The sequence below is a fragment of the Sinocyclocheilus rhinocerous genome, unplaced genomic scaffold, assembly GCF_001515625.1.
Source record: "Sinocyclocheilus rhinocerous isolate Xijiao unplaced genomic scaffold, SAMN03320098_v1.1 scaffold559, whole genome shotgun sequence".
Taxonomy (NCBI): Eukaryota; Metazoa; Chordata; class Actinopteri; order Cypriniformes; family Cyprinidae; genus Sinocyclocheilus; species Sinocyclocheilus rhinocerous.
Window position 1 is genome coordinate 94373 of NW_015635536.1, and position 15819 is coordinate 110191.

Genomic DNA, 15819 nt, shown 5'->3' on the forward strand with positions numbered 1-15819 from the left:
CGAGCTGTAATGGCGTAGCTCTATTCTGGAAAAGGGGGCGGGGAGCAGCAGCTCATTTGCATTTAAAGAGACAGGACCGAAAAACAGCGTGTTTCTGCTTCCACTCAAAGTAGGTATTTTCAAAATGTTATAATAAGTGATCTGTGGAGTATTTTGAGCTGAAACTTCACAGACACATTCTGGGGACACCAGAGACTTATATTACATATTGTAAAAAGGGGCATAATATGTCTCTTTTAAGCCACTGTGCACATTAATTTTCAGTGATCCATTGTGTTTGAACTTGCAGATAAAATTCTGTTGCAATATCATGCAATATTTGGCCAAAATGATAATTGAAGACGTTACTTTACCCCTCTTTGATGGTGTATTCAAGGTACTGTATCTGATTATCACATTAAGACTGATTTCACAGCATAATTTGCCAAAAAGCTGATTCTATTATGATAGTGAACCGAGTTCAGAATATGAATAATCATCACAAGGCAGTCAAAGCTTTAAAGGACACAGATTTGTTCAGAGGAAAGTGACCATGACGTCTTTTACAGCATGCAGAGAACTTGTTATCAAAAAAGTCCCTTAAACAAGACCGCCCAGTGAGCAGCCGTCTTGCTAATGCTTCCTATTTCTGATCTTTTTTTTTCTATTAATTTTTCAAAGTGGTCTGTTTCCTCATACTTATGTTGTCTTATGGAGTGTTACTTTTTTGTTGCATCACACAATTACTAATACATGTATGAAAATCTATAGGCTACACATAACTGGCTTTCAGTGCTTTGCTTTGTGATCATGAGTTTTGGATAACATTACTTTAAAATGAATGTTGTATTGTTGTGTTACTCCTATTGTATGTATTATTATTATTTATATTTAGTAATTTAGCAGACACTTTTATCCAAAGCGACTTAGAAATGAGGACAATTATTATGTTACATTTTTTCTTGAAAAGTAACACATAACATTACTTTTATCAAGCTCTCATTGAAAGTCCCATTAACACCAAGTATAAAATAAAAAGTGAATCCACATCCTATGAAACAGATTTCATTGAGCCTATAATCATTAAATAATAAAGATTTCTCTCACTTCAATGCAGGTCATTTGATAATACAGATTTCATTCACAGTGATATAGTGAATATATTTTGGTATAATGACTATAATAGAGGTGTACTGTTAGTAATAATAGCAGAGCTATTGTAATGCAGTGCTGCCTGGCAGGTGGTGTATACATTTATAGGAACATTTTCATTTTGTCAGCAGTTTCTTTTCATATCTTTTCACTCTCTTTGTTACCGTTTTGGCTTTTTTTATATGTTTCTTATACTGTGAGACCAGCTCTATCAGCTCTACTGACAGCTGAGTATCTTGAATGCTTCATTCAGACACATGGGCCAAATGCTTTTGTATTATCTTTGTTATCTAGCAGAATGTCCAAGCTGCTCTTTTCCATAGAATGAAAGTGAGTGATGGCTGTCTCTTGTCCCCATCCACTTTTATTGTATGGAAAAATATGTTAACTCAAGAAAGAAAGTCATACAGGTTTGGAATGACATGAGTAAATGATAACCAAATTTGCATTTTTGGGTGAATTATTCCTTCATTGTAGCATAGCTGTGTAGATCACTCAGCCTGACCCTGAAGGGGCTTTAGTTTGGCTAAGCAGAGTGGACAGGAAGGCCTGCTGAGGCCTCTGGGTGAGAGCTCTAGTTTCATCTGACAGAGATGGAAAATAGCAGAGTAAACAGTCTGGATGCCTCCAGCTTGGTAGTCATACTTTACCTGTCCAATATGTGCAGCAGTAATGTTGACGTTAATTGGGGCGACGAGAATGCATAAACCATCACGCCTTGATCTAAGGTCAAAAATGAAATAAATGAATCAATGCAAAGCTTGACCTTGAATCTGCTGACAAAAATGAAAAATGTTAAATCCTTATGTTGATTTTTAATGTTATATTGTGGTCAACATATTTAGTTTGTGTCATCTTATAGCCACTGCACTGTGTGAGTGGGCAAAAATCAAAGGCAGTATTGAATACATATTTTACAGAGAATATCCGAAATGGGGGATGATAAAAAAAGAAAGCAAATAAAGTGCAAATTGCCAACCAAAGGCTTTTTTCACTAACTCTGTCCTCCATTGCTCAGATAATTTAGCCTTCGTGCAAACAGCACATGATTTCTATTTACACATTGCATGAATATCATCTATCAGTATTTGCACTTAGTGTGAATATGATGCTATTTGTAGCTCTTTACATATGGTGCACATGGTATCCAGCACTATATTTACAGTCATTGTAAGTAGCATATAGCTTCTTTTGAATAGCTGCTGCCTAAATATAATTCATTCAATGCCAAAAAGTATTAAAATAGTGAGGTTCAATTGCCTTTAGGATGTTGCCAAAAAGTGTATTAGCATTTCAGCAAAATATCACGGGCAAAAGGTCCATTGTTCATTATCACACAGCCCTTTCTTTTGATCAGTGTGACAAAGTTGTGTGACCAACTTGAACCTGTTGTGAAATCTGCTTGTGGAAGTCTTTCATACCCATAAGAATTTCCCAATTGCATGGATTGCCATTGAAATTACTGGATTTTAGTGCATGACAATTTGCTTAACAACTTTAAACAAGACCGTAGCTTTATACAGCAAGGCAGCTTACTAAGAGCACAAGTGTGTGTCTAGTCAAATGACTGCAGTATAATGACTGCATTAGACAGTGTATGACTGTATCAGACCATTATTACATAAGGTCTGTCTCATATAGCTGTAGGCAGGAGGACATTGTGCAAATATGTTGCAGTAATGCATTCAAAATACAGTCTATATAGTGGGATACTTAAATCCGCAGGAAGCATCTTAATTTCATATTTATATTTCATTTTATATTTATTTTAATTTTGAATTTAATTCACTTTTTGATTGTATTTTCTGGCTTGATTGGATTGTGAAATGCTGCTTATCCCATTCCTCATTTCAAGTGTATAAAGAGGTCAGCAGTATGCATACAAGCAGGTTTTAATATAATTTTTTAGTGGAGTAAATTCATTCTCACTATATGTCCATTTGATTCCCACCACAACAGATTATATTGTTTTTAGGATGCATGTTCAGAAGTCATTTTGTATTGATTCCAAATGAGGGCACATTAGAATAAAACAAATATAGCTGCTGTTCAATTAAACCAAAGGCATTGAACAATAGTCATCGACTGGGCCAGCAGGCTGAGAGAGAGTTCACATGGTCCACTGCTAAAGCGGAGCGCAGGACATAAAGGATTAAACCGCTTAAAGGAATTAAGAAACGGTTGGCCGTTTATCAATTATTCATGCAATAGAATCAAATTAAATGGCTTTTATAATGGGTAAGTACAGAAGGGGTCTCTTTAGAGAATAGATTGCATGCTACACAGATTACTCTGCTTTTGTATGACGTTCAATGAACTTTCCAAATCAGCTGGTTTGATTGCATTTTGAAAACTATAAATTACTTTTAAAACTCTTTTATATGTCAATGCTGTTAAACCGATGCATGAAGGATTGATTGAAGTTGCATCATTTTTTCTTTGGCATCATGTGTTTGTCATTAGTTTGCTTTGTGTGTGTGCCGTGAGGATAGTTTGTGGTTCTCCACCACAGTGGAAATAAGCTGTATCAGTACGCCCTGCTGAATACCCCTGTACTAATGTAGAAGGAAGACTTCTGCTGAGTGTGAACTGAAGTGTCACTCTTGCTCTTGTCTAGCTGTAGGTCTCTCGATCTGTCATAAGAAGGACCTTGGGTTCGCTGAGGTCACCGTGAGGTTATTTATAGAAGGTCACCATTGTGACACAATGGGTCAGAAACCTGACAAACAATTAACGAGCTCATTATTAATTCATGGAGGGAGAAAGCTGTAATGTGTTCTCGATGTCTCTGATGTGTTCTTCAATCACTTACCTGGAGCTCTGAGAGAATTATTCACACTGAACTTTGTCTGGTGTCTGTGAGGAAGTATCACTGAAATCCTCTCCAGCCTGTGGGAATTTGGTGATATTTGTAGACTTGTAAAAGAGTGGAAGATCTATAGAAAAATATTTTATCATATTTGTAATAGTAGCAAGCTGTTGTTTACCTTCCAAGTCTATTTCAGTGACCAGAAACAGTTCTTATGCCACTCACTATATTTCCATCCCATTACTACTGTATATTAATATATACAAATTTGCAGCAAATCTTCAGTAATAGCAATCTACATGCCAACTCCAAAGACCCTGTTGGATAAGTATTTACGGTATACATAGCTTAACTGTATTTTCACCAGTAGTACCCGTTAGTTTATTTCATGTAAATTTGCACTTCTTTGTAAGTATTTGGAGTTTTTCTTTCTGCGTTTTCATTCACATTTCTGCCTCAAAGTAAAATATAAAGATAACTGGGAGAAAATTTGAAATAAATGCTAATAAAAATATTTTCTTGCAAGCTAGAAATTAAGATGCAGATTATGAGATGTCAGCTTTATGTTATGAGAGTAGTTATGATGTAGTTATGAAGTTATGACATATGAAGTCACAATTAATAATTTAGAAATAAAGTTATTAAAATAGCCACAAGTTTTGGGATATGAAGATATGGGATACAAAGGCACAAATATTAAAATAGGCCCTCAATTAGAGATATAAAGAAATGATTGAGCTATTAAAAAGGCACAATTGTGAAAGTCACAATTTTGAGATATTAAGGTCCAGTTGTGGAAAAATAATTGCATTGGTGAGAGCAATTACTAAAGCAAAAGTTGCTATTTATATATAAAGGGTATGTATAGGATCTTTATATAAGATAAAATTGTGATATATAAATGTCCAATTGGGGAAAATACTTGCATTTGTGAGATATATCACAGTTAGGAGAAATAATAATGGTAATGGTTAGTAATTTTAAATTTGTAAGAATGCTTGAATTATACTTTTTGAGATGTTAAGTCACATTTATGGTAAAGTGCAAATGCAATTGTGCTAACAGCAGTACTGGGAGAAATAAGGCCATAATATTTTATTTTATTTTTCAGAAACAGGCTTCCAAACACACACACTCACACACACACACACACACACACACACACACACACACGCACTTACACACACGCCGTCTTCACATAAGAACAGAAATGCCTGAATATAATTGCCGCAGTGTTTGGCTCTCAGCAACTGATATTAATCCACAAGTAATGTTTGTTATCCTGCTAAAATGATACAGTTGCTGTCACACAATTGTGATTAGCCAAGACGTGTGTAAATAAGCAGACCTTTCCCAGCTATTCGTGATCTCACAGCAAAGAAATACTGTAATATGTATTAAGGAGATTAAATGCATTACACACACACGCACTCACACACACACACAAAAACAACAACTGTTTAATAGCAAATAAATTACTTCAATTTCTTGTGGAAATTTAAATCAAATTTATACGTTTACCATGAAGACACAGAGAATGTTTATTAAAGAATTTGTCCTCATAATATTTGCATACTGAATTGCATTTGCTCTTCTTTCTGGCATATATTTGTATACTGAACTCTGTTTGGTTGTTTCTTTCTCACATCTATTAACCATCTATCCATCTCGTTACGTGTCCACTGGCATGAAAGAAACCCGCTCAATACAGTCCAAACCACCAGCAGTCTGCCACTGCAAAACACACAGCAGTGTGCTTGTCTCCACAATGATCTATGATAACGTCAATTAAGTCATCGTGTATATTACTGATTATTAACCGAACACGCAGTTCGCATACATCACAACACACAGTTTGCAACTGCATAACTCGTGATATGTAGAGACCTTTCCAGCGTTCACAGCAGTATCCTGGCCCAGAATCCTCTCACTGCGTGTGCATTAGGCATTGCTTAATTTTGTACACTCACATATGCTCCCACACACACCCTTGAGGCCAGCCTTAAATTAGACAGACGATGCATTTCGCTCTCCTCGCTCTGAGTGTCCTCTTGTCTCGCTGTGATTGACGTGTGGTGGGTGTGGCGGTAAGTAATTCGGTCTAATCATTCCAGCAGGCCCCTGGCTGTGTGAGCTGCGGGTGAATATATCAATGCACACAAACAAACACACTGCAGAGTGCAGGACCTCCGAGCCAAGCGCTGGGACTAATGTTCATGTTGTGATGTACTTGGGGATTTCGCTTATCAGACTCTTAATTTGAGATATTGAGGCAGAAAGGAGGTAGGATCTGTGTGTGTGGTAGAGGAGCGATAAAGAATTTGTGATTGATGTTGTGTCAGTGTGGAGCCGTTGAAAGCCTGCGGAAAGAGGCAGGGCCGTGTCAGATTTTCGAGGCTGGATCGCTGTAATTGGTCTGGGCTGTTCATAGCCCTGTTAACTTGTCAGTCAAGGCTGGATGGAGAGGGGATAAGATGCCATCTTAATCTGAGAGCGCACACACACACACACACACACACATTGAGCTGAAGGCTGCAGCGCGGGTCAGTGATCTGTCAATAGTTCTGTAAGTTATTTGAGTTTGCTGTATTTAATGCATCCCTTGCTTTTTGATGCCACCCTCAGGTACGACTAGACAGCCACGAGACGGCGAGATCACGGGAGTCGACTATAACTTTGTCTCCGTTGAGGAGTTCTTCTCGCTGGAGGAGTCGGGGGCGCTGTTGGAGAGCGGGAAGTTCAAAGGTCAGCCCACATTTACGACCCCATAACTGCATAATTTATGAATATAAAGAAGAGGAAGAGTAGAATTGCAGTGCAAATTAATTGCTGCATTGTTTTAATGTTCTTTAGATGTTTTTTACGGTCATGCATTACATCTATGGCACTTTTGTTGATCTATTGATTCACAGTTCTAAGAGCTCCATTTACACACATTAACATGCATCAACACAACTGTTGTGTTGGCAATACTTGTCTATCCAACAGCTCAAAGTTAAAAGGGATCATTCACCCCAAAATCATCAATTTATTTGGATTCTCACACCAAGCCTTTATGACTTTTGAAGAGCCTGTTATGGTCATTTTAGTTCTTTTTGGAGCTTGACAGTGCTCATCATAGACTTGTTGTTGTTAATAGAAAATTGTTGTCCAGGAATTTCTAATAAATACCTTATTTTGTGTTATACGAGACAAAAGTCATATCTGATATCAAGAAAATATGATGAAATGGAGCTGTATGTCTGAGACCACTAATGAAAATGCTTCTATTTTGCATTTTCCCTGTAATTTAATATTAATAGATACATAGGGCCAGATTTACTAAACAGGGCAAATTAGCGTTAGAGCGCAATTCCATAAAACCACCGATGGAAGGGAAAAATTCTGCGGGTGATTTACTAACAATGCGCACATTAAAGAACACAGACGCAGCCAGATCATTTCCATACTGACCAGCGCAATCTACCAAGAGCAGAGCAAATTACCGCATGCTTTAAGACATGCTTTTTTGGGGCGTTAAATAATGGCGCAAATACCAGTAATTTGACGTGCGCAGCTGTTAGTAAATCGTGTTGTGTGATTCATTTTAACATTTTGCATCTCAAAGGGAAACTCTAACAAATACATATTCAATAAGGTCAGGTTCAAAAATAACTGTGTCCATGCCTTTTCAGTGCTAATTCTTCACTGTGCATCTTTAGTGAATCCTGACAGTACTATTTTAATGCCAAAAGACGGTTTTGTGCTGGGGCAAGCTGTTAGTAAATCTGGCCCTTAAGGTTTCTATTCTATTCTATTCTATTATGAGCATAATTTAAATGAAAATATGAATAAAAAATTTTCTGCTCAGTATTTTTCAGTTGGTTAATATGCCTTTTATTAATGGTATTTTAATATCTTAATATATTAATGTAACAAACGTTCGTAGGTCGGGAAGAAGGAGGCGGGAACCGGCGAACATTTAAAACTTTAATCAAATAAACAAACACAAAATGAAATTAAAGCGGCAGCCCCTCGCAGACGACTGCCGCACACCAAACACAAAATAAACTCCAGGCCTGGTCCTCTCTCGTCCGACACTGTCGTCACTCCTCCCTTTTATCCTTCCGGAGCTCCTCCGTGAGACTCGAGACCGGTGAGTGGTGCAGGTGTCGCTCATTATCAATTACTCCACCGGCCTCGCTCCGTTCCCACGGCTCTCGCCCCGCCCCACTCGTCACAATTAATATGATTGAAGAATCAAGCAGCTCAACCTGACTGATGTATTGTAATATGGCACTAATATCTAAAATACAGTGATATCACACATGAGAAAGTCAAACCGATCACAGAATAAGTTGCCTATGAGCAAGTACACTGTAAAAAAAGAGTGTAATTTTAACAGTAAAATATTGTAAAAAGGCAATGGAAAAGGTTGCTACAGGTTGTTCTGTATGTTTACATTTTTATTGTATTTTTTACAGAATTATTCTGGAAACCACAGCTGCCAGGATTTTTGTAAAAACAACAGAATTTTTTTTTACTGTGTGTTATTTCACTTTAGTTTATCTCATTTTGTCTCGTCAGCTGTAGCCTTTAAGTAACTGCTCATTTTTTCCTTATTTTTTCCAATTTTACTTATTGTAAATTGGAGAAATGCTATCAGGTTTCTACTTTGAGCCACACAAAGTCAGTTTATACTAACAAAAATGCTCATTGTCCATTACACAGGTAATATACCATCTAAAATAGTCATTTCAGTGCAAATGTATCGCAATTCAATGTTCATTTTGGAATTGGAAGCTCATTCGTCTTCATCATTACTCTGGGCTCTGTGACACATGTGCCTTTAGCATGTTAGTTATGGCTCTCAGGGGCAGGATCACCTACCTCGCCTGATTAAACAAATAAAATGTATTAGCATAAAAAATGCTGCCGCATTTACAAAATGCTATAAACGCCATTCTCACCTTGCCGACACGGCAAGATATGATTTACTTACAACTGTAAAGGCAAGTCAATAACAGATGGAGATCAGGGTTCAAATCTGTTGAAAGGTCTGAAGATATAATGTCACTCCTGTTGTATAGTGTTCCATCCTTGAGGTGTTTTTTATGCTTTTAGAGAATATACTATGGCAATATGATTATCATGCGTTATTAAGGTGACCTTGATTGCAAGATTTTGTTGCTCCTCTTGGCTATTTGTATTAAAATAAAGCTATGATTCACTCTGCAATTAATAATCATGCATATCCATGGCTTTAATCTAAACTTAAATCCCTATCCTATGTAAATTGTTATGTTAAAAGATACTAATAATACATATGAGATCAAATGTGACACATTTCCTGGACAATGAGGTCAGAGTGGTTCAATGTTTTGCAGCGGATATTATAAACCCTAAAATAAGAGCCTAAAGAAACTCTTCATATAATAACTGCTGAGCAATAATTGTCCCTGAAAGGCCTGAATGACATGCTTTTTATATTTACTGGATTAGGGAACTACTACGGAACCCCTTGTCCGGTTCACATCAATCCTGATAGTCCTCCCATCACCTACCAGGAGCACCGCAACCTGCTGAGAAACTTCCGCACACGTAGCAAGTCCCTCAGCAACCTGGAGAAAGCAGGCGAGGAGGGAGACAACAGCGAGGAGGACTCAGGTCTATCAGGTAGGAAGAATACCCATCATTCACAGCATGCACCTTGTGTTTATTAAATGTTTTTGGTAAATTTGTTGCAATACTCTCATATACCAACCCTCAGTACATTGGATAAAAATGGCTCTATTCAATATGCAAATGATTATGCAATTCTCAAATGTCTTTATATTCATATTATATTTTAGTAGGTTTGTGTATATGAAATAGGTTTACAAGATATAGTCGTAAATGTAATTTATATTTGTGACCCTGGACCACAAAACCAGTCATAAGGGTCCATTTTTCGAAACTGAGATTACTGAATAAATAAGCTTTCCACTGATGTATGGTTTGTTAGGACAGGACAATATTTGGTCGAGATACAACTATTTGAAAATCTGGAATCTGAGGGTGCAAAAAAATCTAAATATTGAGAAAATCGCCTTTAAAGTTGTCCAAATGAAGTTCTTAGCAATGCATATTACTAATCAAAAATTAAGTTTTGATATATTTACGGTAGTACCCCAGAGACTTAAGACTGGTTTTGTGGTCCAGGGTCACATTTGTATTATGTAAAATTATATACATTTTTTTACTACAATGATGTAGTATACATTTTAAATGCATAACTTTATATAGATTTTTAAATTATATGACATTTGATAATTAAAAAAATAAAAAAATAATTAAATATTTATTTATTTCTGACTATAATCAAACCACATTGTCCCCATGTTTTTCCATTGTATTCTGGTGATGTTGGATTGAGTTTAAAATGGCTGCAATTTGTGATCTCTATTACAGTGTGATTTTTATTACATTCTGAAGTCTCATACTTCAGAATGGACCTGAATTCTGTAACTTATGGACAATATGGGTCATACAAACACTAAATAGATACATACTTTATCCACAATTTCTTTTTTTTCATGAAATAAAAATAAGCGATACTATTCTAAATAATTGAGTTTAAACTTGTCAGATCAAGCTAATACATAGATGCCTGAAAGTGGCTGTGCTGAGTGGCTGTGATTATTCTTTGTTTTTTCTTGTCTTGCATGCTCAAATTGACAGCAGAGTAGTTACCAGGCAAATAATACTTTTTTTTCAGTCATTGTTTTCCCGCTCTGATGTGAGCTCTAACATATTTTCTTTCTTCTTGAGGAGCCTGCAAACCTGTGTTCCGTGTGTTATATTTCAGGTTTTCTTGTCCTTTATTATTATTCCACCTTTCCCAAATTCACATTTGGATCTGAGGAGAAAACACAATATCAGGCACAAAACACAATAGGGATGCACCGAAAAAGGAAAATTCTTGGCCGAAGCCGAACAAAATGAAACACAGGGCCGAAGGCCGAATACCGAACACGGTTTTTCACATTTTTTCCCCCATGTAGGCCAATTTTGCCATTTTTTTCACCATTGCATTAATTTAATTGCCAAAATGTGCTTTTTACTGTTTTGTCCTGCTTTTCAAATAAAAAAATAAATTAAAAAACAACAATTTAAAAATATTTACTTAACACTGAACATTTTTTTTACATTCTAGCAGACATTAAATTAATAAGTTAGTAAAATAATATTTTTTGGCCATTTTTGAGACTTGAATCAGGCATGTATTTTTTACTGTACAAATAAAGGCAGCCTTGCTGAGCAAAAGAGAATTCTTTTAAAACATTAGAATATATTACAGATCCCAATTTGAACACTATGTGTGAATGTTATACTAAATGTATTAACAGAGCTGTTGTAGGGGAATTATTATTATCATTATTATTGTCTTACTTTTTTATTTTATTTTACAGAACGACAGTAAAATTACAATACTAACATTTATGAATGTCGATGGAGTTGTTGCTTTTTCTCGACTTTTATTTTGGCAGAACTCCGCAGGAAGATCTCAATGCTTCTTTTTGTTGACGACAGCATGCAGATTTATAAATGATTCTCATTACGAATTTGGGAAGATGTTTGTCGCACGTATCACAATGTCACATGGCTTTAAAAAAATTCACCAAAATGTTACTGAGCAACTGACGAGTAACAAGTTCAGCTTTGACAAGGACTTTGAACCCTGGCGCCGCGAGCTCGTGCAGCGCTGTCAGAATACATGCAATTTGTGCGTGCATTAGAAAATATAACATTCTGCAGTTTATTTACTAATCGTTTGAGGCCATTTCGCGATTTCAATCATCATACAGTAACCTAACCACCAGCATTAGCCACCTCATCTTCTCATTGGAGACGTGATGCAGCACTAAACAGTCTCTCGCTGTTGGTGCTTTGTGCATGTAATGATTTCTGCGTCTTTCTCTGATAGTTTTTAAATACTTTCACACTGCCGACATGTTTGCTGCATTAGCGCGTGCCTCTATTTGATCGCATTCGTCATTGTTCGGTACATATTATTCGGCCTTTCCGCTTATTTGGCCGAACAACGAAAGAGATTTGCTATTTTCGGCCGAATAATTTCGGTTGCCGAATATTCGGTGCATCCCTAATATAATATATCACAGAGGCTTGTCATTACACAGAATTATCTTGTTATGAAACCACCGATTTTTGGTATTTGATTTTCTTTCTCTTTTTCGAAGACATGATTAAAGTACATATGATTTGTATCGAAGACAGATGTTTTATAATAAGTGTTGGTTGCAGAGCAAATAAAAGGTCAGTGTGACATCAGTCTCAGTCTCTGTTCTCCCGGAGATCTGGAGAAATAGAAGTGGCACTGGTTCTTTTGCAATATAATGAGCTTCCAAGCATTCCAATTGCTCTAACTGCACACTTCATGAAGACCTTTGAGAGACTGGTCTTTGAACAGCTCAGATCCCAGTCACAGACCATCTGGGCTTTACTGCAGTCTGCCCACCAGCCACACATTTGACAGGATGCTGTTCTGACCTACATACTCCACAGGGCATGATGCTCCCACCTTGATAAAGATGGCACCACTGCCAGGATTATGTCTGTCTGGTTAGGTTTCATTTTGACTTTTCCAGTATCTTAAACACCATTCTGCTCTCTTAAACTTGAGATCAAGTTTATGTTGATGAGCCCACATCTAAGAATGCAGACTCCCCTACCTGTCTCAACCACTTTAATAGGTTTGAATCACAAGTAATCGGATTTTCCTTGGTATGTTCAGGTAAAAGTGTTCATAAGAAATCAAAAACCAACCATTTAGCATAATTTCATTAGTGGTTAACTGATATATTGCCAATGCTGATATTAATTATCGTAATGGCTGATGAGTTTTCCTGTGTGGCCGATGTGTCGGAAGCAGGACTTTTATTTTGACAGCTTTAAATTCTTGATTTCAGTCTATGCTGCTATATCTAGTTGGCCGCTATGTTGTATTTATATCATATTCACTGTATGCTGTATGTAAAATTAGCACTGCCTTTTCTTTATTTGGAAAAATAAATAAATAAAAAGATATCCAGTCCTGACACACTTACCAGATTACTGATTGCAATGTTGGTTATAGTGTTTACTTCCTTTTAATTTTAATTTTAATAATTTTTAATTACATATTTTTTAATTAATAAATATAATGTAAAATAAATATAAATTTAATTTCAGCAATTGTTATGCAGAGTTTTTAATATATTTAAATTAAATAGAGAGCAGGGTGGCCAATATACAGTATATGATATCACACTAAGATATCGGCATAGGAAATAAAAACAATCTATGTTGTTCGATCACTATATTTCAGTCCAATCTTAACAGTTCAGTCAACAAGTGCCACATTTCAGCGCTGATTGTTTTGTGATATACAGTTAGTCTCAATGCAGTTCTGCTGTTGCAAAGAGATTTGTGCACTGCTGAAAGTAAATTTAGGAATGTGATGAGTAAATGTTTAGATGTAGCTTTAACAATATGATTTATAATTTACATTTAAAGTTAAATTTAACATTTCGATGTTAGCTCAAACAGTAGAGCATGGCGGCAGCAATGCCAAGGTCATGGGTTAAATTCACAATACTAAAGTACTGATAAATGTACACTTCAAATGCAATTCAAGTCTCTTTGGTTAAAAGCGTCTAGCAAAAAACGCTAACATTTACATTTTGCTAAATAATTACATATTGCAAAATATTATCCATAAAAATTTTGTTTTTCTGCACATGAACTCGATTAAATATACCATAGCATATGGTATGTGGACTAAAAACAGTAAAATTCATTGCCATATCCATCATGATTACTAAAATAGCATCTGTATGCCAGAGTTCACAGCATCATTCGCCTCCTGGTAAATATCAGTGCTGTTAAAGCAGATAGAGTGTGTATATATGACACTCCAGCCAAGGGTGTATGTGTTTGTTTACAGCTGGGCTTATGATTCTAGTGGGAATATGATAATTACCTCAGTACAGAGTGCAGGTTGCAGATGTTCAGGTCCCAGCTGGGGATCTTTCATATCCACTTTTCTTTGTATACAAGCACATATGGTATTTCAAGTGATATAAGAGGATGTCTTTATATTAAGGAATAATTGTTGAGTGAGGGACAGTTTCAGTTTAGCAGCAGAACAGCTTTCTCCTTAGATAATTGAACAGCCATTCAACATATACGGACAATGTATTTTAAGTTGCAGTGAATTACACATTATAGAGGCACAAAACAATTGTAAAAGCTATAGCTTACCCTTGAGAAAAAGAAAACTAAGTACACTTTTGCATGCTTTTAATAGAAGTACTTGGTTTGGAAATAATATTAATATCTTATACTATTATATAAGGACATTCATGCAAAATGAAGGTTAATTTTTCAGACACTTGTTTGTATGTTATTTGCAATTAAAATGAATGCATTATAGTTTTTAAATTTATATTAACTGCAATTTAACTTAACCTAAAAGTGCTTTTTGACACTTAAGTAAGACTTCATATTTAAATAAGCAATTTCATAATTCTAGAAATATGATTTAAGTGTGCTGCTGTATGTACTGACAAGCATTTACAGCAATTAAATATACTTAAATGTCATTTCTATAGAAACTTGTATGTCATGTATTTGTAATGACGAGGCTGCAATTTAGTACATTTAACTTTAAATTTAATATTAACACACTACAGTTTTAATTATAATCGAGTATGTTACACATGCTTTTGTTAGTAGTCAACACATGAAAATAAGTGTACTGTAAAGCATGACGAAAGATTATTAAATCACAATGATTTAATTACATAGTGTATGCTATACCGAGTTTAATTATCCAATAATCCGAAACTATTTTTGGTTTCGGTTTCCAGCTAAATGAAAACTGTAATTTTGGTTTCGTTAAAAAAATATTTTCAGTATATCACCACTTGTGCTAAGAAGCAACAAAAAAGTTAGTCATCTAGCCTTAGAGATTGTCAGAAAACATTTCAGAGTTTAAGACTTGAAGCCGACAAATCTGTCCAGTCAACTCTTTCATAACTTCACTTGGGTTTTGTTTGTCTGTGCACTTTTGTCTGGCCCTGGTGTCTTCACCCCATGGGCAGTGGCACGGATGACAGAGGCATCGATCAAAGCATGACATTGAAGCCAATCAACAGAGGAGGTTTACATACCAATCTGTCTCTATGGATTAAATGTACCGCTCTGTCTCTTAGATGCTGACCCGGCTTACAGTACATTTCACAGCTGGCACTGAAGCGATTTCCTTTAGACTGTAGAATGAGGAAAACTTGGTTTTGCTTTTTAACAGAATAACATTTGTGAGAACATACACAAACAAACACCACATACTGCAAAGTTTTGGGAGTGACTAACACATTTCATTATCACTTACTTTATCATTCTGTGTGTATACGGAATACAAAAGTCACTTCTGAACCTGTGATGATTTATATGGTGATAAACACAGCAATGTTTTGGCATCTTGTGACTGTAGAAACGTGAATGGTGACAGTTTAACGAATTTACAAGTGTCTGTGACAAATAGCAGTGCCCAGAAATTTTAGCTTTAAAATTTAGTTTAAAAGTAAAAAAAAAAAAATTTTTTCTTGTTGGTTTCATGTGATTCAATATGTTTTAATACCCTTTTCAAGAACACTTTTAATTTAATAACTATTAAAGGGGTCATATGATGCTGCTAAAAAGAACATGATTTTGTGTATTTGGTGTAATGAAATGTGTTTATGTGGTTTAAGGTTCAAAAAACACATTATTTTCCACATACTGTACATTATTGTTTCTCCTCTATGCCCCGCCTTTCTGAAACGCGTCGATTTTTACAAAGCTCATCAGTCTGAAAA

At 35.8% G+C, this 15819-nt stretch overlaps 1 protein-coding gene across 1 annotated transcript in view; it reads left to right on the plus strand.

The window, feature by feature from the left end:
* The window catches only part of magixb (MAGI family member, X-linked b), a 100443-nt gene that overhangs the window by 33547 nt on the left and 51077 nt on the right, over positions 1-15819 (plus strand). Inside the window, exons 4-5 of the mRNA XM_016561644.1 lie at positions 6566-6685; positions 9422-9595. Coding sequence (XP_016417130.1) covers positions 6566-6685; positions 9422-9595 — 294 coding nt within the window. The remainder of the gene's footprint in view (positions 1-6565; positions 6686-9421; positions 9596-15819) is intronic.